General features: G+C 41.9%; 1 protein-coding gene across 3 annotated transcripts in view; it reads left to right on the top strand.

Moving 5' to 3' along the window:
• The window catches only part of FCHSD2 (FCH and double SH3 domains 2), a 122,276-nt gene that overhangs the window by 18,084 nt on the left and 76,852 nt on the right, over positions 1-27,340 (top strand). For 2 of the 3 annotated variants that reach the window (XM_069026558.1, XM_069026549.1), the window contains exon 3: positions 8,431-8,476. The exons of the other annotated variant lie outside the window; for it this stretch is intronic. In XM_069026558.1, coding sequence (XP_068882659.1) covers positions 8,431-8,476 — 46 coding nt within the window. The remainder of the gene's footprint in view (positions 1-8,430; positions 8,477-27,340) is intronic. 3 annotated transcript variants of the gene reach the window in all.

Below are 27,340 nucleotides of genomic sequence, written 5' to 3'. Positions count from 1 at the left end.
TGACCTCGCCATGGTGGTTTTGAGTTTGTTCTGCTGCCTCGTGTGCTTTCACAGCTGGTGGGACCTTGGCCTGCCCAGCAACGTTCTTGTTAAAAATCTTGGCCTGGAGGCCACGTTCGCACTGTGTTGGGATGTTTGTGGTGTGAGAACTCCAAGCTGTCCGTACTTGCCATGGGAGGGGAGGCTGGTGTGCGGACTGGTGGTGGCTTGGGCTTCTGTGACCACAAATTGCCTTCAGGACCTGGAGACGCGCCGTCATGAGAGCAGAATTCAGCTCCTTCACGCAGCTGGTGGGCAGAGTCTCCTGGGAAGCAGCCAGGATGGATAGGTTCAGCTTAGTTTTCCTATGGAGGACTTGCAGAAAGCTAAGGAGCAGCACATCCCATTGTGTGGGAAGGCCAGGAATTTCAGCAGAAGCCCCTCGTGGCTGAGCAGGGACAGCATGCGAGGTCGGTGGGCAGCAAGGGAGGAGTATGAAAGCTTTGCTTGGCCGCTCAAGGACGGTATCAGTGACACCTCCAGCTGGGCAGGGACGTGAGGAGTAGAAGGAGGGATGCTCTGGGAATGGGAGCAGCAAGACATTGTCTGAGGCAGCCTAGTGATGGGCTCTGGGGAAGGGACTGCAGTACACAGCAGTTTTATTTCCTCCCCCTCAACCTTTGCAGGGGAAATCTTTCCCTTTACTGATGTCTAGGAAATCCTTAACATGTAATTTGAAGAGAAGAGTCAAGGTAATGCTCTGATGTTGATGAACATATTTTTGCAAGACCTGGGGGAAGAATTCCACGTGTGTATCTCGGTACTAAAGGGCGTAGATGTGATGTCATGTGGGAGGTAGCATGTTTAGCTGGAGACCAGGCAAATAAAGCCAGCCCAAAATCCAGGCAGCAAAACTGTGTTTGAACAGTGCTGTTAAATGCCCAACACAGTACAGTAACTTCTTGTGGAGTTTATTTAACATGTGGTGCAAAGTCCTGAGCAGGATTGGCAATAGTGGCTGATATTATTCAAATCTGACATGGAACTTTTGCTCCTTGATAAAAATGCTGCTGAAGTGCCTATTTATAGGCAATAACATAAACCTGGCAGGTGAGAGTGTGCATATAAGAGTCATCTTTCTGGAAAGGGATCTGTTTCATTCAGATGTTATAAAACCATTGAACAAAAGAGAGTTTGTTTTTTTAAAACCAAACATAAAGGCTGGGATTTGCTGTAATGTGACCTCCGGTGATTTTTTTCTTGGAGTGGTTGAAGAGGAACCTAAAGTATTCTGTGTGACTGGAGACTCTGGTCTTAAATGAAATGGAAGTGACTTCCACCTTGCTTACAACTTTTTAATTTCTTCAGTTTCCTTTTTGCAAGAGCAAGGGCATGAGATCAAGTCTTAGAGTCAGCACTGGCTTTACTGAAATTTGGGGATGTTTAAATAGAATCCAGTTGGCCAGAAAGTGTTTGGAGGCACCTGGATTCTCTGGTGAGGCGTCAGGTGGTCTGACAGTACAGTGAGCTGTAATAAAGGACTTAATTCTTTTACAGTATGTAATTAAGATGAAACTTCATTTGCCACACTTTGAGGTGAAATTTTTGATGTATAAAAAAAAAATATTATTAGTGGTGTTCAGTGATCAATGTTGGAGAAGTTTTGCTGGGAAAAGTGAAGGTCAGTCTACAAAACTCTCTGAATTTGAAGTCTTGGGTGCTTTGTGACAAGGTGGACAAGGGGAATGGATTCGGACTAAAAAGAGAGTAGGTTTAGATTAGATATTAGGAGGAAGGATATTAGGAGGAAGTTCTTCCCTGTGAGGGTGGAGAGGCCCTGGCACAGGGTGCCCAGAGCAGCTGTGGTTGCCCCTGGATGCCTGGAAGTGTCCAGAGCCAGGCTGGAGGGGGCTTGGAGCAGCCTGGGATAGTGGAAGGTGTCCCTGCCCTTGGCAGGGATGTTCTTTAAGGTCTCCTGACCATAACCATTCTGGGATTCTGTGAAGTATGTTCCAAATTTTAATAACCTGGTTGTTGCACTGCCATGGTTTCTGCAGCCTGTGTGCAAATAACTTTCAGAAATCAGTGGTGTTCTGAAAAATAATTTACCCTTCAGACACTCAGAGTTTTATGCAAATCTTTTAAAACATTTCAGTAGTGGTAATTCCATTTAGTAAAGAGTAAAACCACGAAGAGGAGCTTATTACATGCAGCATTTGAGAGTCTTGTCGTGATGAATAATTTCTGTAGATTAATTATTGTTCCAGGTATGTTGTTTTTGTCTCTGCTGGACACGGGGAGGGAATATTAATGCAGTGTGTCCCTGCACGCACGGGTGTTCCTGGAGTCCCGCATTAGCCATGCAGCTGCTGCTGTGTTACCTTATCTCAGCATCTATTGCCAGCCCCTGCCCTGAATGGAGCCACGGGGATGATTTATGTTGCCTGGAGTATTTGGGATTCAGTTGTGCCTTTGTTAGTGACACACCTGTCATTAAATTAAAAACCAGGTAACAGGAGTTGTTCGGTTGTATGATATTGATTCATTATGGTGCATTTTTCATGTTGCTGGAGAGAAGTGGGAGGAGGCATCCACATGAAAGTACTGAATTAAACCAAACAAGGACGTTGACATTCCTTGAGAAAACCTGTTTGCCTTCAAGGAGGGGAAAAACGTTGTGGCCCACTCCCTCCTCCCAAATATTTCAGGGTTGCTCCCCTTTGGATTTTGTAGTGGGAGCTGGCATTCCAAAGGGTGTTTTAATTCAGTGTTGTAGTCTGGGGAAGGGGCTGGAGCCCCAGGAGCAGCTGAGGGAGCTGGGAAAGGGGCTCAGCCTGGAGCAAAGGAGGCTCAGGGGGGACCTTGTGGCTCTGCACAAGTCCCTGACAGGAGGGGGCAGCCGGGGGGGTCGGGCTCTGCTCCCAGGGAACAGGGACAGGAGGAGAGGGAACGGCCTCAGGCTGAGCCAGGGGAGGCTCAGGTTGGACAGCAGCAGGAATTTCTTCATGGAAATGATTGTTGAGCATTGTCAGGGATTGCCCAGGGAGGTGGTGGAATCTCCACCCTGGAGGTGTCTAGGGAAGGACTGTACGTGGCACTCAGTGCTCTGGGCTGGGGACAAGGTGGGCATTGGGCACAGCTTGGACTCGGTGATCCCAGAGGTCTTTTCCCACATTTGTGATTCTGTGACTTGGCAAGACAAACGGCATCATTTTGTACATCCCTTCTTCCCCCAGCTTTTATTGCTGAGCACAGGGTGGTGTGGTCTGGGGTCCCTTGGGGTCAGCTATTCTGACTGGGTCCCCTCCTAATTTCTCGCACACTCACAGCCTATCACTAATGGGAACAGTTTGCCCAGAGAAGCTGTGGCTGCCCCATCCCTGGAAGTGTCCAAGGCAAGGCTGGATGGGGCTTGGAGCAGCCTGGGCTAGTGGAAGGTGTCCCTGCCCATGGCAGGGGTGGAATGAGATGATTGTTAAGGTCCCTCCCAACCCAAACCATTCTGTGGTGTGAGGAGCAGAAAAGGCTTTGAGCTGTGTAAGCACTGCTCAGCAATAGTGGGAACATCCCTGAGTTATCTGTGCTCGCAACTTTGTGTTCTCAGCACAAATCCCAGGCACAGCCCTGTCCAGCTACTGTGCAGAAAATTAACTCCATCCCAGCCAAGCCCAGCACTGGGAGCTGTGACCTGCAAATGGAACTGGAAATGCAGGTGCAGCTGCAGAACTTGGAGCTTATTGGGACTCCAACAGTGGAGTGGGATAGTTGCCTGTCACCATGGAAAGGTCATGGCAGTCGGGAGAGCTTCCTGATGACTGCAGAACGGCAAATGCTGCACGCATTTTCAAAGACCACTGGAAGGAGGATCTGGGGAACAGCACCTGCTCATCTTTACCTTAATTCCTGAGAAAATTACAGAGCAGGACCTCCTAGAAACCATTTTCCAGGCTTTTCCATCCCTTGAAGGGTCCCTAAGGATTTGGAGCAGCCAGCGTGGACTCCCAAGGGCAAAGAGTGCTTGATTGCCTTTTGGGAAAGCTGGCAGTGCATGTGTTGTACGTGGTGGCTTCAGTGAGACCTTTGACACAGTCCTCCAGCACCTTTGTAGCGATGCTGGGGACACGTGGACTGATAGCTGGGTGGAAGATTGGCTGAGCTTCCCAAATCTAAGTGGTGGGGAGCAGTGCCAAGTGCAGCTGGCAGCTGGGAATCGCTCAGAGGTCGATGGATCAGTGCTGGTCTATGACTTTGGTCACAACCTGGATGGTGGGATGGGGCTCTTAGCAAATTGAAAGAGACAAATTGGGGGAGAACATTGATAGGCTGGAGGCAGGGCTGTGCCCAGGGTGACCTTGGGCTGTGGGTGACAGGGGCTGGCAGGAACCTCAGGAAGGTCAGCAAAGGCAAATGCCAAGTCCAGGGGCACTCCAGCCGTGAGCAGCAGGCTGGGCTGGGACTCCAGGTTGGAATTCCAGTGTCATCCTGGACACAAATACTTCACTGCATGTCTTCACTGTTAAAGAGATTGGTCAGGAGTGATTTGTGGACAGTAATTCCTAAATGCCATCTTTATCCTGCCAGCATTAATGCAATACACTTATTTATTCCCGTTGCCCCACTAAAAATCATTCAAAATCATTTAAAGTCTCTGATGGTTTAAAAAGAGGATGAGAAATAATAAATACAAAGGAATTCAACAGTATTTGGGGTTGATTTGACCTGGTGGAGTGGTTTTTGTCACTGAGACAAAAAGGATGAACAAATCCGTAATACTGGCTTTGGAGCTTTCTGGAGTTGCTCCCCTTTTTCTTTTCTTTTTTATAATGAAAGCTGTCTGTTTTCATGTTTTTAATGGAAAATTTTGGAGTGAGTGTATACTAAAAAATACCAGGATAGTAATACGTTGGACATGATCGTACACTGAGTGTGTGTGCTCCCAGTGTACATTACAAGCACAAGTTGTAAAGTCATAATTTTCCACTGGCATGTGTTCTAGATGTCAGGAATTATCCTTGATCTACTTTCTGGGAAGCTGGAAATTTTTGTGTATTTCAAAATTCACTGATTCATCTTCTCGAGTGCCGGTGGATTGAGTCAGGTTTAACCCCGCTGCAATGTGCTTTGCAGTTCCTTGGGACATGTACTTCCAGAATTTTTGATGGAATGAATTAATTTCAGGTCAAGGTCAGTCAGAAGGTGTGTTTCTTTAGCCTAATGTTTTTGGATGTTTTGGGTGTGATACTAATTTATATGTTTTCTGATGCTTTGTGTAAACTGTAAGGATTTTAAAATTTCATTAAAATTTCCAAACAATTTCTCAGAATGTTCATAGCCAAAAAAAACCACAGACACAAACTGCTGGTGTCAGGTGAGTTGTATGAATTTTTCACTGAATCCGTTGGGTTTTTGATCATTATCATGATCTTGCACGAGGAGTTGTTCCAAATGGGATTCAGGCCTCACCTGGTTCATTGTTGAATTTCTCACCCTTTAAATAGAAATACATCCACTGATGCAAATGTAGGCTCTTCTTTTATTCAGGAGCACTGAACATGAAGTGTGTGTTTACGTTTTTGCATAGCTCTGCGTGGAGTTAAATTTTTACACAGTGACTAACTCACTTTCTGGTTTCCAGGGTGTCACTTTTTACTGTGCAAGCTGTGACTTTGATCTTCAGATTTGTACAATGCACAATATTGGCAAATGTGACATTGTCTTATAAAACACTGATGTATGTTTTAATGCCCTTACATTGATTTTTCATGAAGGTGTGAGCTTTACACATTTCCAGCCCAGGTGGACATCCATGAAATAATTAAGCCCATCTGCTTCTCCTGTTTCCCTGTAGGAAAACTTAATCAAATACGATTCTCCACTGACCTCTTTACTTCACATTGTTATGCTCATTTACATTGGGAATATAGAAGGATACCTCAATATTGCATAGCATCTGTTACCTTTAATGGATATGAGTGATGGAAATACATGCCAGTGGTTGAAATTTGGGGTTGGGAATTTGCAGTGAGGGCTCAACACTAGAAAAAGTGGCATTAGCAAAGCGGGAATGGCAGGAAGGGATGTTCTCTTTCTCCTGCTCCCTTAGAATTCCTTGGTCTCACAGAGCCTGAGGAAAAGTGGGGCAAAGGGAATAAATGTATTGCATTAATGTTGGCAGGATAAAGATGATATTTAGGAATTACTGTCCACAGACCAAGATGGTTTTTTGGGGAGTGCAGTTCTGGTGTTTCCTGCACTTAGTTAATGGTTATTTTGAGAAAAAGATGTAAAAGTAGGTATTAGTGCTCCCTGGTTTAATAAACCACTAAATAATGTTCCTGCTTTCTTGCATACTCACTATTCATGTCTTAAAAAGTTATCAGTAGTTAGAGAACGTTTTATTACTTCATGGAAACAAATGTTTCCTTATATGAATGCATTTGAAAGTCCATCCTGAAGGACAGTAAGGTTACGACTATCCCAGCTTTGCACATAAAATCAGGATACACGCATCAAAGTTTTCACACTGCCCAAGTTAAGAAACTATGATGCATTTATTAGTCAGACTTTTCTTTTCCCTTGCTCAAAATAATTTTCTCCTGGGAAATGTGTTGACTTCAGTCTCCTCTTTCATCATGTTTTGTAATACATTCATAGTTGTCATAGAAGGATTCCTGTATAAACTGTCCCAAGGTTAAAGGCAGCTTTGTGCTGGACCAAGGGAGGGAAGCGCAGTCCCAAAGCCGCAGGGAACACCAGCTCCAAGGAATGCAGACGGCTGATCCCGACGGCCCTTCCGTACTTAACCATTTTCTTCATTCAGCAAAACAAATTTAAATATTGGATAAATCACCTTGCCAACTATTTCCCCATTTAAAATACACAACAAAGTCTAAAACTAAAGTTTTTTTCATAAGGAGGTGCTGCTGTACAGTCCATTCTGTTCCTGCCAGAGCTTGCGGTCGATCCAGTTCCAAGATTTCAGTTGCTTTTGGGAGTCAGTTTGATTCCCATGTTATTTTGTAATCCTGCACAAGGGCTGGTTGAATGCTTTTGGTTTTCTTCTCTGGTGCAAAACTCTAAATGTAGAAAATTTTTGGGGATATCTCGGGCTTCCTGCTTGTCACAGTTGTTATTCTGCAATTAATTTAAGTGGAATTTGGTTTGAATGGGGTGGGAAGAAACCTCAGGTGAAAATACACAAATTCATATCCAGGTTTGGTGTAATTTAGCTGGGATTCTATGTTTTGAAATGCAGTTAGCTGAGAACTGGAAAAATAACTTTGTTTGCCTAAAGTATTCCCAGATTTATGTTCCAAAGACAGCCACTTTTTTTCTTCTACCTTCTCAATATTGATAACACATTTCAGTTATTCCTTGTAGTTATTTGTGCAGTTCTTTATACTTCTGAGAGAAAAGCGAGTCTTTTCAGAGCGACGACGTGGTCTCTTAGGTGTTTGCTAAACTGACTGGGATATTGGATTTTGGAGCAGGAGATTCTAAAAGAAATTGGTTTCTAATATTAGCTGTAGTACTTGGAATGCTTTAGAAAAGGGAATTCATTCACAGGCATCTCAGCCAACTTCACCTGTTCCTATCGAGGTGTTTCATATGGGAGTCACACAGCCCTTGGAACCCACCTGGGCTACACAAGGGGGATTTAGGAAGTTTAACTGTTGGAGCTGGAATGTGACCAGATCTTTCGGGCTGTCATTGGTCTGGGAAGAATTTTAAGAAAGCATGATGCATTTAAACTGTTGTTTTACATCCCATTGGGGAGGCTGAGCCTGTAGCATGTGGATACTCTTCATGGGTGAAATGGAGTAGACAGGAATAAGAGGAGCCTGTCCAGAGCTCCTTTTTACTGAGTTAGCTTTATTAGAGGATTTTCCTGAGGTGGATTTTTTTTGTTGGCATGTCACCAGAATTATTGTGTAACTAATTTAAATATAATTAGCTTTTTCTTGTGCCTATGGTGTAGCTTTAAGCTTAGTAGTTTGTGGTATAGCTTAAAGAAAATAACTCTGATCAAAAAAACTCTGAAGAAAATTAAGTCTGTCTAGATACATAAAGCCAAATTGTTCTGTGCTCCCAAATTCCTCCCTCAGCTGTACCACTGGAAAGCTGATGAGCTTTTCATGAGGAAAATGGTATTTCTGCCTGGGAACTGAATATTCCTGGGAACTGAGTTTGCCCAATAAAACTTGGAAATTCAGCCGCCACGTATGTGAAGTCCACACGCGGTCGTTGCTGGGCTACTGATGTGCACTTGTCAAACCATTTCCCTTTTTTGTTGCTGTTTCACTCTACTGACTGTCCAGCAGAAGGTCCTTTTAAAGTAAATTATTGAATTTGGAGAGTTTTGCTCCCTGTGTTAATGGATTTTGACTAAACTATTGAATTTGTAGTGTTTTGCTTTTATGTATTAATGGGATTTCTTTTACCTTCTTTCAGAGCATTCAGTCAGAAAAGAGCTGCAATTGAGAAAGAATATGCACAGGTAGGTTCTGGAATAATTTTGATGACTGTGGCATTGTTCTGTTGGGATAATTTGTTAATCAGCAAATTATCACAGTGTATGTTTTTTTCATTTATCTTTTCCGTAAGTTCCTTACTAGGAAAATGTGTTGAAGTTCTGAATCAGTTTGGTCTATACAGGACTTAGGCCCATTCCGTATTTTCATGTATTTTGACTTGAGGAAGTTCTCGAGTACAGAAAACATTTTTAACATTTTTTCCCAATTGTTATAAAGTCAAACTCCATGTGGTTTTCTCAGAAGTCAGTGTGAAACCTGAGTGAAAGGTAAAATCAGGTCAATCCAAGGGAGAGGAAATGTTGTGGCTTAGTTGATCCAAAATAAATTTAAATTCACATTCTTCAGTAAGAGCAGCTTCCCATTCATCTGAAATAAAGGCGGATTTGGCCTCATGCTTGTGATAGGGAGTGGAATGAATTTTGATTTGTTTGTGAGGAAAGAGGGAGGATTGCTTTTTCTCTCCTGGTCCAAAATTAGAGAGCATCTAATAAGGGGCAGCTGCCTGTTTAATTTACAGTAAAGGCTCTTGGAGCTTAAGCCCAAGTACAACAGATTAAAAATATATTAATTTATTTTAAAATAGATTAAAGGTAGAATAAAATCCAAGTGAGTGAGCTCGTGGAGCTCAGTGTGCCATAAATCCAACTGGAGATGTGCCTGACGTGGAATGTGAGAACACAAGCTGTCACTAGGCTGCTTCCAAGTGCAGTTTGTAGGATGTCATGTTAAACATCCTTCTAGTCCTCAGTGCTGCATCACCCCCAAAATACACAGAGCAAACGTGTTCTAGGGGCCAGACTTCACTGTCGCTTGGGAAAAGATGATTTCTGTGCCTGTGATGGGTAGGGTTTTAGTGCTGGATTTTCTGCACGCCTTCTCAGCCTAAAACTCCTCTGAAAACCCTTCCTAAATCCCGTGGAATTTCTGCTGAATTAAGCCCACTCACAATAGTGCCATAAGTTCTTGGTGCTCCAGTTCTTTCTGTGGACGTGAATTTACCTTGGCAAGTATCAGTTCCATTGGCAGCTGAACTAAATTTGATTAAATACCTGAATTTTTCAATGACAGTGCCTCCTGAAACTGTGGTTGAAAATGTATATTCTTGAGTGATTTTGTAACTGATGTAGAAAATTTAACATCAGTTCTTAATACATTTATCCATTAGACACTGGGAATGTCTTTTATATGCAGAGACACAACAGTCTCTGCATTTAGGGAATAGTCGTGATAAGTTGGAAAAATAATTACACTCTGCGCTTCAGAAAGCTCAGACTTAACAACTGAGGCTTTCAGCTCCTTGGATTTAAAACCCCCCCTCCCCAACTTTGCAGCCATGCAGCTGCAGCATTTGAGATTCACTGAATGGCTGTTTATATGAATGAAGTCTTGTGGGATCGCTTCCTTGGATTGCTGATAAGTGCACAGCTCCAAAACTGTGTTGGATGCTTCTTCGAGGGCCTCTAAAAGGATTTCTGTTTTGGAGGTGGTAATAAAATTTCACATAAAGCCTTTTGGGGAGACAAGTCGTGCTCCAAATAAATGGGAAGTCATATTCATCAGCAGTGGGATATTCCTTTTAAACCAGTTATAAAGGGAGCTGGAAATGCTCAGTAGTTCATGAAGCCAGATTTCTAAACCTTTTCACAGATACTCTCCAAATGCCTCTTGTCACCTTAGGGAATTTGGAATATTCTGACATCTGACTTTTTTTTGGCAAGTTAGAAGCAGTGGAAGGGTGGCCAGTGAAAATAAGTTTCCCAGAACTGAACGCTTTGTTGGTTTAAAAAAAACTGTAGGTTGGTGCCCTGCACTTGGGTGCCAAGTTTCTAAACAGAGAGTGCTTTTGTTGGGAGCAGGAGAACCTGTCCAAAGGCAAATGAAACACCCCAGCCCAGTGTTTATAACTTGCCCCTAATTACATGGTAAGTGGTGCAAATGTATGTGATGAATTACAGGGCCTGTATTTAAATTTCCCTGCTCTTACTCTGTCAAGGTTTTTTTGTGGAGTGTTTTCACCCTGTAGTACCTGTTGCCTTTGAAGGTTTTTGGAGCTATTTTTTTGCTTATTGTCCATCTCCAGTTGGTTCTTTCCTGGCTTTTCCAGGCTGTGCCATGGTATAAGTGGGAGAAGTACCCAATGTATCAGCAATTCCGCAGTTTTCTAGATCAGTTGGGATTCTGCACTCAGCTCTTCCACTTGTAATTTTGGTCCTGCATTATTTAATATATGCTTAGAGGCTTACCTTAATATTCAGAAATGAGAGCTCAGAAAGGTTCTCATTTCCCACTAACAGTAAGCCTGCTAATAGCATTTAAATTGCAATTTTGTATTGTTATTATTAGCTATTCTCCATGATTAATAAGCTACCTGAAATCAGTGGCTGAGAATACTCTTATGGTGAAAGAACACATTTACGGAACGGGTGCTTTTACTGCTACCTACCAAAAAACTGTTTTAGCCAGCATGTTAAATAGGTAAAATGTTGGTTTTTTGGGGGTTTGAGATAATAGTTACATCTCTGCTACACTTACTGTTATTTCACACTTTCAACTATAGAGACCAGTTTCTCACAGTCTGGGAACACACAGATGACCTTCCTTGTCATGTTTTGGTTTTGCTTGATGTTTCATTATCATTGTTTCAGAGTAAAACGTGACTCCAGGCAATCAGCATGGCCTGGCCCCTTGGAATTTGCAAGTAACCTCAAGGAGGTTTGAGTTTCCCTGCATGCTAATGAGTTTCTAATTGTAGTACCTCAACTAAAGGCACTGATGTTGGACAAAAAAGGTGGGAGAGCCCATTCCCTGAGCTACATTTTAAGTGAGGCACAAGTAGAAGTGTCCAGTTTTTTTTTTTATAGAGGCAGTAATTGTTAGGATTTTTTTTCTCCTCTCTGTGTTTTCTAGAGGTCAAATTAACATGGAAGAGCTGTGGGTGCTGAGTAAAACCAGCTTATCTGTCATCAAGAGGGGACAGGGCACTCGGTGTTGATTTCTGTGTCTGTGGCACTGAGAAACTTCATACATTTAAAACATTTTCAAATGTGGAGAAAATAAAAGTTAATGTAGCTCATAGCCACACAGTCCCATTGGCAGCTCCTCATGTCCATGGTAGTGGTCAGGAGAGGAGCCTTAAATAAGGTGAAATGGATGAGAGAGGGAAAAGCAGCTGGAGGTGAGAGAGAGAAGCAGGAAAGGCAAGAGGAAAGGTGGGGAGGTGGATGTAAGCAGATACCAGGTCACCCTTACCCATTTCCCTCACCCTGTGTCTCACCAGACCTGGAAAACACACTCGTTTCAAGGCATCAGAATATGTGCTTACATATTTCCTAAAAAACGACAGTATTCCTGTAGCAATTTTGATCTGTATAACGTGTGCATGTGTATACATAATATATAAAGCAGATACTTAATAAATAAACATAACATGCTTTATTTTACATTATATATATATATAAAATATATAATTAATTTATATATTTGCCAGAATGTACTGGTTTTCCATTGTTTAAAATCAAAAATAGAAGGTGACCATTTCTTTTACCTCTGACAAGGGTGCCAAGCTGCCCAGTGGCCTTTTGAACAATTTTTCAGAGGATTAAAATTGTAAGAGTTAAAATCAGATATTCCCACCATGTCTTAGTAACTTGTGCCATGGCTCATTTTTTTCCTTTGCTGTTCTTTATCAGGTATTCCAACACTTTGTGAAAATTAACAGATTTATCTTTATTCTGTGAAGACTTGGGAAGGTGATGGTATTTCCCTCTTAAGGAATGAGAGAAATTGAGTGAATTTTAGCCAAAATAACACAAGTCCCTGATAGAATGGAAACGAAACTCTTTTGAAAATACACTGATTTATTGCAACGTTCCAGTGGTGACTGTAAGAGCAGGAGGATGGCAGACACTCCACAGGAACAGCTGGGAGATTTGGGAATGGTGCTGGGGAGCTCTGTAAATAGAACCCTGTCAGCATGGAACACCAGTCACCTGGGTTGATTCCTAAATCCCACGAGGCAAAACAGCTGCAGCATGGCAAGCACAGCCTTACAACAGGCTTGGAATACAAAAAAATTCCAGGGTGAAGCAAAGTCTTTCCTCTGCTTCCAAGCTACGGAACCCCTGGCGCAGCAGGAAAAAATAACGTGAGGTACCTGCCTTGCAAACGCAGCAAGCAGCTTTGCATTAGATCATTCCCTGCAGTCTGGGCAGAATGTGTTGGATTTTTAATCCCAAAGGATGTGGAGGTTGCTGTGGGAGAGCAGGAAGAGATTGTGGACTTTAAGGGTGGGTCCGCAACCTGGGGACAAACAAGGAGCAGCCGTGGGTTGACTGCTCAGGAGCTGTTTTGTTCACAGATGAACTTGAGTTACTTGTTTCTTCCTCTGAGGATGATTTTAGAGTTACTGCAGTGCTAAACCTCCCTCTAGACTATTTCTGTATTATTTAAGATATTTATCTTGGTTTTGCTTTATGGTGAAATCGATGACTTTTGTAATCAAGCAGTAATTTAAAAAAAACCTGGGAAATTAGTTTGTGTGTGTGTATGGAAGATGTATTATTAAGACTTAGGACCCTTCAACTTTTAGGGAATTAAGATCTTTGACTTCTGTACTCCAGATCCTGTGGGAGAGTTTAGTTTGTAATTAGCCCATATGCAGAAACTGGTTTGTTTGGTTGGTTTTTTTTTTTAGTTTTTATCTCAGACTTATCTTTGGACAGAATTTAGCTGTCATTCCGTGGTTTCTCTGCAGAGAAACTTTCAATTGTAGTACATGAGTGGTCTATGTTGAAATTTCCATCTTGGGTATGCTGAGCTGAATGGCTGCTGTATCTGGGTATATTTGATAGCAATTACTTTGAAAGACAACAAATTGCTTTGAAACATGTCCATGCATTTATTGTATTTTCAAACTTTCTGTAGGAAACATTTGGAAAAGCTCAGAATGAAATCTTTTTCCAGGAATGAGCTCACTCAATGTCTGCAAGTGTTGGTTTTATCATATTTTAAAAGACAGACAAAATAAAGCAAACCCAACCTGGATGAAGTGACCCCAGAAGCCTGAGGTGCTTCATGTGCACCACTCACAAGTGTGGCAGAGCTTTGAGGTGTCTTCTTTCTACTTTATTGGTAATATTGCAGACCATTTTAGCAGGCATTCAGTGTGTTGGTTTAATTGAATATGAAAATCATGGTTTTGTCCACCAGCACTGGGGAATGTTCTCCTCCCAGCCCAGTGCCTGGAGGGAGACTTTGTTCTGGTCTTTATTCAAGTTCCCTTTCTTCCCAGTGGTGGCTGTGTGAATGTGGCACCTCTTTCTCTTAGCAGAGTTCATTTCTTACCTGTACAAAGGGAACAGCTACTGAAATCCGATCATCCAAGGTCTGACTTGAATATTCTGCCTTTCCTGTTGTAGGAATTTCTATAGGAGAAGGCAGCAGACCCACAGCAGGTTCATGTGTAATTTTTCTTGGATGTTGCTCCCTGAAGTCTGGTTGGCACAGCTACTTGGGGGAGGGGGAAAAGCTGTATCCAAGAAACCTCTGGATCCAATGGCAAAAATGCCATTCAGGCCTGTTCCTGCACTGAGTGATATTCCCCCATGGATCCTTAAGGGCTGTGAGGTTCTTGTGTTTCCTTCCTTTGGAATCTTGCTGTGGTTGCTCTCGTCTGTCATAGACAACCGTGTCAGGCAGGTTTGCTTGTAAACAAACTGTGCTGCTCTCTGTGGACTTCCTCCTGCTCTTTTCATGGACCTTGGAAACCAGGGAGGGTGTGGAGCCTTCAGAAGGAGCTGATACTTGCTTGGAGATGATGTCTTTGGTTGATACCCATCAGTTGTTCCCTGTGAGGGTGGGGAGGCCCTGGCACAGGGTGCCTGGAGAAGCTCTGGCTGCCCCTGGATCCCTGGCAGTGTCCAAGGGCAGGTTGGACATTGGGGCTTGGAGCAGCCTGGGACAGTGGAATGGGTCCCTGCCCTTGGCAAGGGGTGGAATTAGGTGATCTCTAAGGTCCCATCCAACCCAAGCCATTCTGGGATTCTGTGACTTAATTTAGGATATTTCTTTTGGATAATCACTGGTGTTTTCTAAACGAGCTTTGGATTCATTAGGTAAAAAAACTCAGAGGAAGACCTGTGTTTCAACTTGGATTATGAGGAATCACTTTAAGAGACTTTGTTCCTTGCCATGTCCCTGAAAAATCTCATATTTAGTGTGGGATGTGTGGAATGGCTGTGATTTTGGATGCACCTGGAGCCTGGACTGTTTAGTTAGTTTGTTTTAAATCTCAGCATGACTGACTTTCCATTTTTCGGGAGAGGATCCGTAGCACTTCCCGGTCGCTGCCCGGTGTGGAGATCATGCATATTGATGGCCTGGTGTGGTCCTTTCAGCCATGGTGGTGCACAATACATCAACAGAACTTACTGCTGCCAGAAAGAAAACACCTGCCTGGTACTACCTTTGGATTATGTTCTCCATTCAAAGCACCGGGATACCCATAAGGGGGGCAGGAAAACGAAATGTAGGACTCCGTGGCTATTCAGGCCATTCTTCCTGACAAAGCATGGAGAATCAGTGGCCGTGAAGGCCACAAAGACTCATCTGCTCCATTTCATAAATGGTTAGGACCACTATTGTGAATTTTAGAATAACTTGTAGAGATAAGTTTGACAAATCAGGTGTTATAATGGGATTATTGATACTATTCTGCACTTGTCACAGTTCAACCTCTTAGTGCACGTTTCCCTATTTTCCCCCAAACAAGAAGCTCTTTATAATTCTCTATATTAAATGTCCGTTTAACATTTAATATAATATACTTTGCCTGGGACAAAGATGCTGGGTCTATGAGTGACATTCCAAACCATGTTATCGTTGACCTTCTCTTTTTATGTAGATTTTGCATTCAGTTGTTTGTGTACTTTTCCGTCTCCAAGAAACACATGTCAGAACTTAAAGTGGGGGGAAAAAGTGGGATATCTGCTTTTGGTCTTGTCTCACTGGCTGTTCTGTTAGAAGAAAGATGGAAATGCCCTATACTGCAGTATTAGTCCATTTAAAAAGAATTTTAAAAGGCAACCTTTTAAAAATGCTAAGCTATCTGCTACAGTTTTTATGGAATTCTTTAGGTTAAAATAATATTTCTCTAAGAACAGAGGAGGACTGTCAGCTTCTATTTTCAGTGAAAACATCTAGTTCCTTATAAAGGGGCTGGTAAGCTTAGAATTACTCTATTCCTACAAAGAAAGCCCTTCATAAAGAAACCCCATTTTTTGCTGAACTGATGCAAGCAAGTTTCTCTGAGCCTGCTTTTAGCCTTTATTTTTCTTTCCGATTACTGTGCTCAGAAGCATCCAGGGCCTGGAATTTGGATCCTTGTAAGTGGTTCTGCTTGCAGATGAAAAACTTTATTCTTCAGAGCTGCTCTTTGCTTGGCCATTCAGCTCCACCAGTGAGCCAGGCAGTGGATCCTGCAGCCTGTGGAGTTACCCGTGAGTTGCTTCAGTGGGCATCGTTTTTCCTCTGCTGCCTCAGTTTTTCTCGAGCTGCCTCAGTGTCTCAGCTCTTTCCCAACACATTCAAGCCAGTCATCCTTCCCAGCAGCTGCTTTTCTTTTCCTGGGATTTAAGAGGGCAGGCGAGTCACAACTCCAGGCTTTAAAAATGAGCACAGTGGAAACTTTGGGCCTCCGAAGTAGCAGCAACACCAGCGCTGAGTCATGAGTCCGTGCCAGCCGTACCCTGCCAAGGCTTCTCCACCTCTGTTTGGGTTCCTTTTCCATGTCTTTCCTTATATCTTGTTCTGGGAATGCAATACTCTTTCATTTCCTAGCTTTCCACCCCTCATGCACATCTCACATTCATCTTGGAGTTCTTTGGGTGGAGGAGATTCCTGGAGGTTGCCTGTTCAACCTCCTGGTCAAGACTGTAGTTTTGTGAGGCCCTTATCCCTTTTCAACTTGGAAAATCTTCAAGTATCTTGATCCCCAAACTGCATCCCTCAGGAAAAATGTGTCTTTGTTTTCAGGGCTGTTTGAGTGCCTAGGCCCTACCTGAGCTGCCTCCTTGGCCATTTTTCCTGCTCTGTTTTTCCTGGTAGTGGCTGTGCCATGTTCTCCTCCCCGCTTTTGGGTTGGTATCAGTTCCTCAGGAAGTGCATCCTGGTTTGCAGACCATGCTGGACACGGGCTGTGCAGGGATCTACAAGCAGTCAATATGCCCAGAAATGCTCTGGATGTGCATTGGCGGGTGTTTGTTTGGGGGTTTTTAAATCCCCAAAACTTCTAGGTAAGAAGGCAAATACTTGGTGCATGAACATCACCCATCATCCCATCCTTGTATTTTCTAGCAGGCCATAAGCAAGTCAAAAGCTGTTTATATTTCTTAACTTTCTTTTAACTTTATTTGCATTTCTTCACCTTCTCTGTTAGCCCTGCATTTGTTCTGGAGCCATCAAATGAAAAAATACCCTTTGTAGCCAACATAACTCTGCCTCTTTACCTAATAAGCACCTTCTCTGTTACAATCAAAAGACCATAACTTAGGGAAACCCAGCAATCACTGGTTTGCCTGAAAATGGTGGTCAGGAGAGTGCAATTAAAAAGAAAATGGTTTAAAAAAATAAACCACGTTGAAAAAAGGTATGGAGAGTTTCATTGTTTGTATAGTTCAGTTGGTTAATTCAGCTGAATAAATTTTCTGCAATTCAGCTGGTTCAGCTGGTTGTCAAATGGTGGGCACACAGAGGTAATTCGTAGGAGTTGGTGTTCCTTTCTTCTGTGGGACTTTGAAAAATGGTTTGTTTGCACCTTTTGCACAGTAACTAAAGTGGTTTTGGGCTGTGTGTGACTCTTATTTTAGGTAGTGACATTTCTGAAAAGTTACTCTTCCTGTTCATGTTTCTCAGACCACATTACCTTAATTTTACTGTTGAAAAGGTCTCCACTGGTTAAATTAAAAAAAAAAAAATCAAAAGAAAAAGAAAAGCTCAATTTTTTGCTGTTCAATAATTAAACACATAAACTTGTGTTAACACACTAAAAAGGCCTGAACATGGGTTTGCAGGAGCAGCCTGTCATCCTTTCCATTCTAGAGCAATCCCTGACCCCAGGGATCCAGATCTCATGTTGGACCCTCAGGAGTTCATTAGATGGATGTAAGGAGAACTGGGCAAACTTCTTGGCTACTGAAGCTGTTTATCTTAGAGGATTTTTTAAAGGATACAGTAGATGTGTTCTTAACTATTTTTAAAAACTATACTCCCTTCTTCCTCTTTCCAGCCTTGGAAGTTTGCTTTCAGACCTGGATAAACCAGGATGTGTTGACAGCTCAAAGAAAAAACCCCAACAGAGAATGTTTAAGTCAAATCTCCCCATAATGATTATTTATTCAGTGTCAGACCCTGCATCCACAGTGGGTGATTTGTCCAGTTTTTTACAGATAAAGGCCTTTTACCAGCTTACACTCCCCAAAAAAGAGGAGGGAGAAAGGAAACCCATCAACTTTTAGATCCTAGGGGTTATTTCTGAGAGTTCTCCAAACATTTATTGTTCTGTTTTATGGTGTGTGTGGCCAGCAGTGAAGCTCAGCTGGGTTGTTCCCTTCCACATCATTTTAGAAGGAATAAATAACAATATTTGAACATCCTGGTGCTTTAGGTGAGGGAAAATGCTTATCCAGCAGGATTCTGGAAAGATACAGGTGGCTGGCATCCCATATAGAGGATGGGCTCCACTTGATTACTAGATTGGTGCTGTCTTATTTTAGCAGTGTTTGGTTGTATCCTGTTGGTTATTCATCAAGTTACTTATTAATCAGTTACCATTTTTTCCCATGGAAAACAAAATAAGTCAGTGAAACAAGCTCTGTATTGGGAGATTTCCATATATTTAAAAAGAAATTCTGTTTTATTGAGAAGATATATTAAAATGTGGTTTGATGGGTAAGGTAGTGACATCATCATCAGTAACACGCACGAAGGGGAAATCCAGTGTAGGTATAGTGCAGGAACAGCACCTTAACACTGATTTGCATTGTAATTTATAGATGTAAAGCATTCTTTTCAATCACCAGAACTGTGTTGATGATGGTATAGAGTTATTCCTGCTATCCCTTTTTTATTTTTCAATGTTACTCCATGTTTTCTGCTAGGCAGATACCCTGCCTGCTGCTCATTTCTCTGGCAATATACTCTGCACTGCCTTCTGCAGTTTAAAGGGTAGTTTGTCATATTTTCAACAAAAATAAAAGCATATTTCATACCGGTTGCAAACAGAAACTAATTGAGTAGGAGGAAGCCTACAGATTTATGAAAAAAACATCTCAGCACTGGTTTTCTTAGCTCTGCTTGTGTCCAAATATGGCTCAGAGCTTTTTTTTTTACCTTCACAAGCCATAAAGAGGTAATTAAAAAAAAAAAAGAAAAAGATACCAAGGGCTAGTCACATATTTTGAGATGTGAAATTTGTGAGCTCCTGGGTTTCCTGGATTTATATCTCTTCAGGATGCCAGGTACATCTGTGTTTGCTTTTTGATTGTCTATCCAAATAGGTTGGCCAAAAATTTGCATTTTTCCTATCACGTGGCGTTTTCTTGTATTTATAGCAGCATCTTGAAAGATATTTTCTGTCCCCTGTTGGCTTTCTGGTTTTGTTCTGTCTGATAATTTATGTTCACTTAAGGTAGAGCAAAGCATCTCTATGAATGCCTTCCAGTAAATCTGGTTGGGGTGGAATTTGTAAGCAGGATTGTTTTTTCTGTGTTCATAAAAGTGAAATAATGCAGATAATACACTATGTACCTTTTCAAAAAGAGTTTTCAATTATACAGCTAATATCAGCTGTAATGATGCTAAAATTCTTTTGTATAAGAATAATAATACAAGCTGTTATGTATTATATATATAAATATTCAAATAAGGATATCTGGTGAAAATTGAGGGAGGAAAGCAAATTTTTGTGTCAATGCACCCGTTTTTAGGGCTTGGGTTTGGAAAAGATGCTGTAAATATGCACCTGCTGCTGTGAGGGGATAGAAAATCCTGCAAGGATAGTCTGGGAAGGGAAGACACCCCACAGCCATGACCAAGTTTATCAGTTGTTCCTCAGAGTTGGGAGCAAAAGGTTTTCTCCCAAGTAGTGGCCAAGGGAGGCTTCTCTGAAGATCCCAAAGTTCCTTTAAACACAGCTTTCCATTCATGATGTTTCCCTTTAAATGAAAGGTGTGGAGGTCCCTGTTCAGCAGCTGCTTAACCCTTGCTGTCGCTTAAAAGAGGTCATGGAGAGTCAGAAACAGCTGGAATACATCAAAATGCTTATTTCTGATTATTCTTGTAGGCCGCAGGTCATGTGTCAGACCTTTGGAAAGCAAAATCCCCCTCACATAACAAAATGTGGCAATGTGATCCAAGGTGCAGGCAGCTTCTGGGAAGTCTCCTGCAGAAGGTTTTTGGTTGAGGGTTGCACCAAGAGTTCTTAGAAATACCTTGAAGAAATACTGAAATGTTGCTAAAACTACATCATGCCACTGTTTTTTCCCTGCAAAGGGCTCTGTATCTGTTGCATGGAAAAAGAACAAAAAACATACAGAACATTGAATATATGTGGTAGAAATTTATCTTCTTTTCCTCCAAGTAACAAAGAACTTGGTGATCCTTGTGACTCCAAACGCCCAGTGTTCTGTGACTGAAGATAAGGAAATGATAATTCTTGGCTTCAAAGCTGATTTCCTCCCTAGTAATAATTGCACATCAATAAATGGTAAACATTCTAGGGTTGGGGTGAATGGGTGGTGTTTATTTTTTTAGCAGTGGGTCTTGTCACCAGCTTTGTGGTGACCTTCACGCTTGTGCCATGACTCCTTGGTTTCTTAAACTTCTTTCTGGAGAGAAATCCATGAGACAAAGGGTTTTTGCTGTGTGTTAGTAAATTGAGCTCTTGAATCTTAAAAAAAACCCCCTCACACTACATGTTTTGCAAGTTCATATGGCTTATCTACTGTTTTTGTTTGGGTTTTTCCCCTGTGTGTGTGTGTGTCAGGTGTTAAGAAACGAGGCAAAGAACTTGTAAAGGAGAAATGCTGCAAACAACCTCCCGGGAAATAATTTCAGTTCCTAAAACGTGTGTTCTTTTTGGGAAGCCACAGAGCTGAAGTGAGGCTCAGCTTCCAAATGCAGATACTGAATGTAGCTAAATTTGAGTCGTATCGTTAAAAATAAAATACTCTCTGCTTCACAAAAATTTCTTTTCACTGAACAGTGATATTTTTCTCTCTAAGCCAGCTGTAAAATTCCACCAGCTCCAATCCTCCCAGAGTTGTATATAACAGGAATAAATAGATTTATTCTCTCAGTCACTTTCTGATGTCGTGTTTGACAGAGTCTCTCCCTGATTATTCTTACAGTTTATCCAGGTTCAGGAGCGTGAAATGTTTGCTGATTCATGGCAGGATTAGGACATGCTGAGGAAGCACTGCTGGAATGTAGCCTTGGTGGGAGCAGGGATGTGGCCTGGCTGGCTGATGGAATCAGCCTGTGTGTTCAGCAGGGATAGGGCCTGTGGGAATTCTGTTCTGATCTGTTCAGTGAATTTGGCGTGGTTTATGATTTCTTTTCTCGTAGTATCTAAAGCTTCAAGTGTTCAGCACATTTAAAAAGCATTTTCATGTAAAGATAAAGAGAACATACCAGTGAGTGTGTACCCAAGCCTGTCCCATAATTTGGTAGGGTTTTCCTTTTTTTTGGAGTTAGGATTGAAAGCACAGGGGCAGCTCTTCTAGAGATATCACCTTTATTCTGCTCAGACTTGTGAGGCTGAAATTCACTTTGCTTTACCAATTTTAGGAAAAAATCCTCAGGAACTCGTTTGGCTGCTGCACTGAGTCACTTGTAGGTGCTTTTTGTGGGATATAAATCCCACTGCACTCAGGGTATCAGGGAGGCCACTCATCGTTTTTGATATGGCAAGTGTTTAAATCCATGACCATGGGCTCCTGATAGGATCAGAGATACTTTTCCACCATTTAAAATTAAGAGCCAGCCCAGCCTTGAAATAAACTGGTGCGTTCTTCAGCCAGCCTTTATTATCCAAGAAATATTTGTACCTTCCACTGGTGTGTATGTGATTAGGATGTGTTTAATGAGCCTGCTTTGAGTGCAGGAGATTTCCTTTTAATGAAAAATCTTTTTCCTTCTTTTTGAAATCAGGCTTCAGCACAGGAATTGATGGATTATTGAGGTATTGATACTAAATAATTACTCAGGTACTGAGGGAGAACTTCCTCTCTTGCTGAAGAAAGCACTTTGGTTTGCCAGGTGATAAGCTTAAATAAACAGCATTTGTACAGCATCAGTGTGCTCCATTGATTTGGGCTTTCTCTGGCTCAACTTTTTCAGTGTTTTCCCTCTCTAACTGCACTGCCAGCTGTCTCCCCACTCCAAATTATACTGTCCCCAGTTCTGTAAACACCCGAGAAAACCACTTTTAGATTAAATTCCTTTCCCTGCGTAAGTGGTCGATGGAGCTGGTAACCAAGTTACTAAAGAATCAAAAGCAGAGGAGCTTTTAATTAAATATAATTTGGCAAGGTGCCCAGAAATTTCCCTGTTGTGGGAGTAGGGAATGACAAACAAAATGAAGAGCTGCCACTGCTGCCTTTCAGAGTGTCTGGAAGATGTATTTGCTTGGACGTGCAGATCCACTACCAAACAGTAATAAAAATAAAAATCCACTGAGCAGCTCCAGTGCCAAGGTGACCTTGTGCAAGTGGTTTTTGTAAGCTCAGGATGAGTTGTGATCAGATTTCACAGGAAGCGAAAAAATGGGATACAAACCAAAATCCTGCATGATTTTAAGATATTTTTTAAAGGTGAGAAGCAATTTAGGGCCATGAATTGCCCCTCATTTACATCAATACCACACAATGGCACATTATTTTATAATTATCCCTGCTTGCATGTGGGCTCATTAAATCATTCATATTCTGCTGCTAAGGTGGATTTCTGTCTGTGTGTTTTTAGGTGATGTCTTTGTTTTTAGGAATCTTTGCCATAGGTGATTCAGTATTTGGCCATCCCTGGCTTTTCTTGCCCACTTATTAAATATCTCATATTGCTGGTTTCAGTGAATCCTCTTTTGCTGTATTCAGTGTTGTGATTTCAGTCCTCTTGTGGGTAGATCATCCCTGCCTTTAACCAGTATTTGTTTTTAACTTCTAAATCTGCCTTTCTGTCTTCCCAAACAAATTAGATTCTGATTTGGAAAAGAGGGAGATGCCACCTTTCTCAGTGATGATTTTTTCATGTTTCACATATGTTTTGATTCATTTTTGCCTCTGTATTAGTGCCAGAATGTCTTTCTCAGTTGTCGAAGTACAAAAATCCCATATGTAGCAATGAAATGATTTGAACTAAAACTTCCTTCCAATATTTATGGAAATATTTGATACAGAGCATTTTTCTGTTCAATTTTTTGCACTTAAACTCCTTGTTTGTGAAGCTTTAAAGCACCAAGCCCTTGTGTATTAACTTTCCACAAGGTTTTAGTTCACTTCTTTCAGTCTCTTGCCTATTTTGCCCTCAGTGTCTCTGTTGTGTGCCCCTGATTCTGCAGCTGCCACGTCACGCTGAACTCTGATTTACCCTGGTTATTGGTGGGTTTATTTGTGTTGCAAGTGCTTCCAGGTAGGGGTTCTGTTTGCTTCAGTGTTTGTGGAGCCCTATATATGTACATTTGCAGCAATATGTTTTCTAATGACCCAGCCCTGTGGAAGTTAGTAAGTCACATCAGAGCTGAGCTTGATAGGTTGTGTTCAGAAACACGCAGTTTATTTAAAGAAAAACAGGCTAAAAAAAGGTTGGAGTGGAGAGATGAGCCCAGACTGCAAATTTGAAGCTTGCCCTGGGCTAAATAAAAGTTGTTTCTTAAAATCTATTATCTGCCAATGCTGATTTAAATATGAATGCGGTTCACTTTGGTTCTGATTCTGTTTCAGATCTTTTTAAACTAGATTTCATTGGTTTTCCTTAGCAGAAATTTGCTCTTGATGTGTTTGCTTAAAACAAGACTTGAGAAAGCCCATCTGCATTCTCCAGGCTCTGTGTCAGCACTGGCTTCTTTTTGGCTTCAGGCATTCCTGTGAAGAGCATTTTCCTTTGCAAAACCGTGGAATTTTAAACACACACTGGCCAGTGTGCAAAATACAGTACCAAATGAAGTTAGTTTTATTTTTTCTGAGTGATCTATTTAATTTCCCTGCTTGATCTCAGTTTTAAAGCTTTATTCACATCTTTGTGTCTGGGACTAGTTTGACTTGGCACACTGCAGTGTCTCTGTCTCCCAGGAGCAGCTGATAATTTACAATGAATTTCTTTTTCCCCTTCTCCCTATGACTTGTAGCAAAGGTTTTTTTCTGCACAGCTCTGAATAATATGCAAGGAGCATATTAAAAATATTTTAAGAATGAATAACTGACTTACCTGTGATGACTGGAAACTCAAACATGACTCACTTTGTAATGAGTCCAAAACTGTTATTTACCAGAACATCTTTGGTTTGCAGCAAAGAAACCTTTGAATGATGAATGGTGGCTCTATCTGTGTAGCTATACAGAAAATATTGGGCTGGAGGCCTACAGTGAAGCAAGGAGTTGACAAACGTGTGTTAATTATATGCTAAATTAATCTTATAATCCTATGCCAGAGAAGGAGAAAATGTGTTTTCTTTTAGGTATAATAATGATGGAAATAAGAAAAAGCAGTGATTTGGAACTGACTTTTGAAATATAATTTGTTACAGTTTTTTATTACTGCCTCCTTTTCTTATTTTTTTAAGTGCCTTTTAATTTTTGGAAAAGGCTGAGGCTGATGTGTGTGCCTGTAAGGGCCTGTGTGGCACTGAGCTGGATGAGCATGAGCTGGAGCTGTCCCTGGCTGTGTAAATCACCAAGTGTCCTTTAATCCCATGGATTTGGCAAGGATTTGCAAAGGAGGAGGGGGAGGAACATCTGTGTTACCACAAAATCATAAAATCATGGAATGGTTTGGATGGGAAGCAGCCTTAAAGCTCATGGGCAGGGACACCTTCTGTAATGTCAGGTTGCTTCAAGCCCCATCCAAGCTGGCCTTGGACACTCCCAGGGATGGGGCAGCCACAGTTTAGGGATGTACACCCGCTGGTGTACCTGTGGGATGTTGAAGAAACACAGTCCTGAGAGGGAAAGAGAAAGCAGCATTGTGGCATCTCAGTGATGGGATTTCTGGTCATGGTTATGGGAGTTTTGGGCAGGAAAAACGTCATGGGAGAAGACTGTGGGTTGGACTCTACTAAAGCAGGCTGGATTTGTTCCCCCTTCAGTGAACAGTATGGTCTCTGTCCTCCTATTTATATCCTAAATGCTTTTTGTCCTTCCATCAATGTTGTGAATACCTGGAACAGAAGACCGGTAATAATTAGTCTCTAAAATCTACTGAATGAAAGGGCAGAACGATTAGTAAAATCCAATTATGTACCATCATATATTAAGCTGGTAGTGGTACTCTCATACGCCAGAACCAATGGCATGGCCTGCAGGCATGCTTTAATTAAAGTAAGAAATGTGTGTATTATTTTAGCCCTGCTTGTGCTCACTATTTTAACTCTCTTTGAAGTTCCTGATCATTTTCCTGAGCGGGTATAAAGTTCAGTCTCCGAATAAACCCCGTCCTGTAAAGGCTCATTGAATTGCACCTGACAGTGAACAAGGATTGGCAATCCAGAGGGAGTTTGCAGTAAATCAGGGAATGTTCCTGGGGCTGTCGAAGGCTTCCTCTCTCCCAGAGTTACCTCCAGAGCTTGAGCAAGTGTTGGCAGCAGCAAAGCTGAGAGCAACCAAAAAAGTGTCAGGGATGAAGATCTACGATAAGCACAGATGGAAGGAGCCAGATACAGGAAAGAAAACAAAGGAGCTGGGGGGTGGAATTTTGTCCCTGGTGAAAGAAGAAGTGAATGGTGAAGAGCTGTGGAACAGCATAAAAAATGAGATTATGGCAATGGCTGATGAAGTTTTGTGTTACCAGGCCAAGACAAAGAAATAGAGGTGGGAAGTGTTAGAAACTGAAGGGGGGAAAGAAAAAAAGAGATTGACAATATCGACCAGACCGTTGGTGTTGAGAATGGCAATACAGAAATGTCTGGGTGGGGTAAGAAGGGGCAGGAGAGTGTGTGGAGAAAAACTGAGTGGTATGGCAAGGTAAGAGAAGCCTGAAGTGGAGCAGTGGAATCAAAGATGGCAGTGCTGAAAGAGAAGTGATAATTGAGAACACAAACTGGGAGGGTGAAAGATACTTGGAAGATGTGCAGAGGGCCCAGAAGCCAGCAGGTAGGCTGATCCCAGAGGAGATCCCTACAGGAAAGAGGGAGAGAACAGTGGAGTTACTGGAAATGCAAAGCACTTGGTATCTTGGCAGAAAAGGGGAGAATATGAATTCTGGGTGTCACAATAATCCTGGAGGAATTCCAGCCAGGCAGGAGACAAGATAAAGGCTGTGTACATGTGATGAACACATGAGCAAGAGTCTCCACAATTAATTTGTAAATTCTGTTGAATGGGGAAAAGTAACAATAATATCACTGATGGAAGGAGGATTTGATTAAATCACTTTAAAATAATGTCAGAAATTGCCCAAGAAATTCTTCTGAATTCAAGTTCAGTGTAAAGTTGTTGGGATCTGAATGGAAAAGAAGTGGTGATGGAAGTAGAACCAAATTTCCATCAGTTGGGAGAACAAAGCATGTGGGCTTTGGAAACTTGCTTCAAGGATTAGGGGATGTTGAGGTGAAGCAAAAAGAAGCATTAAAAATTAAGTTCTGAAATGCTGTACTTGTAAAATTAAAAAAAAAGGCAACTGCCTCCTATATAAACTTTTATCTTTACTAACTGAAATTACAGAGCTGGAACAGGGTGAAAATCTGTGAAGCAAGGAGGTCTTGGTCTTTAAATATGGATTCTCCCTAACACTGCTGCTTTAAGTTGTATTCAGCAAACTTTGGGGCCCACTCTAACTTTGATGGATATGTCCTTTTTTGAGGAATGAGGGAAGAATTTAATTTGATTTCATTTTTATTTGAGCAAGACTGACCAGATTGTTATTTCTTATTTTAGTTTCCTGATACCAGCTGTAGAAACCTGATCCTTTAGTTCAGAGCCACAGACTGGAATGGGTTGGGAGGGACCTTGAAGCCCATCCAGTTCCATCCCCCTGCCATGGGCAGGGACACCTTCCACTATCCCAGATTGCTCCAGGCCCTGTCCAACCTGGCCTTGGACACTTCCAGGGATCCAGGGGCAGCCACAGCTTCTGCAGTAAAAGTAAGAATAAAGAATTGAGCTGTGGAGCTGAATCCTCAGCCTGTGTAGAAGTCAGTGCTAATGGCACAGGTTGTTTATCTGTGACAGCTCCTGACCCGTTAATGCTGCTCTGCATCCCTTTAATACCTGGTGCTCTGTAGGAAGGGAAAGTTCTGCCCTTAGAATTATAATTAGTCACGCCTAACTTATAATTAATAAAGTTGCAGGCTGCTGGTTAGTTGGATCGTGTTCATTTGCCTGCGGTCTTCTTTGTGTCCTTCTGAGTCCTGGGATTCAGTGGGATGGCAGGAGAGCTGATTTGTCTAGATGAGTACTTAGGTGGAAATAGGGAGAGGTGAAAAGCATTTGATGTAAAAATGGGTGATTCAAGCCATAGGCTTTGAAGAAGTGTGCTTGAATTACAAGAAACATTCTAGTAGTTTTTAAGGATAAATTTTACCTCCCTTTCATCAGTGTATTTTAGTAAAATACGTTAATAAT

The sequence above is a fragment of the Aphelocoma coerulescens genome, chromosome 1, assembly GCF_041296385.1.
Source record: "Aphelocoma coerulescens isolate FSJ_1873_10779 chromosome 1, UR_Acoe_1.0, whole genome shotgun sequence".
NCBI classification, from domain to species: domain Eukaryota; kingdom Metazoa; phylum Chordata; class Aves; order Passeriformes; family Corvidae; genus Aphelocoma; species Aphelocoma coerulescens.
This window is presented reverse-complemented; position numbering and strand designations above follow the sequence as displayed.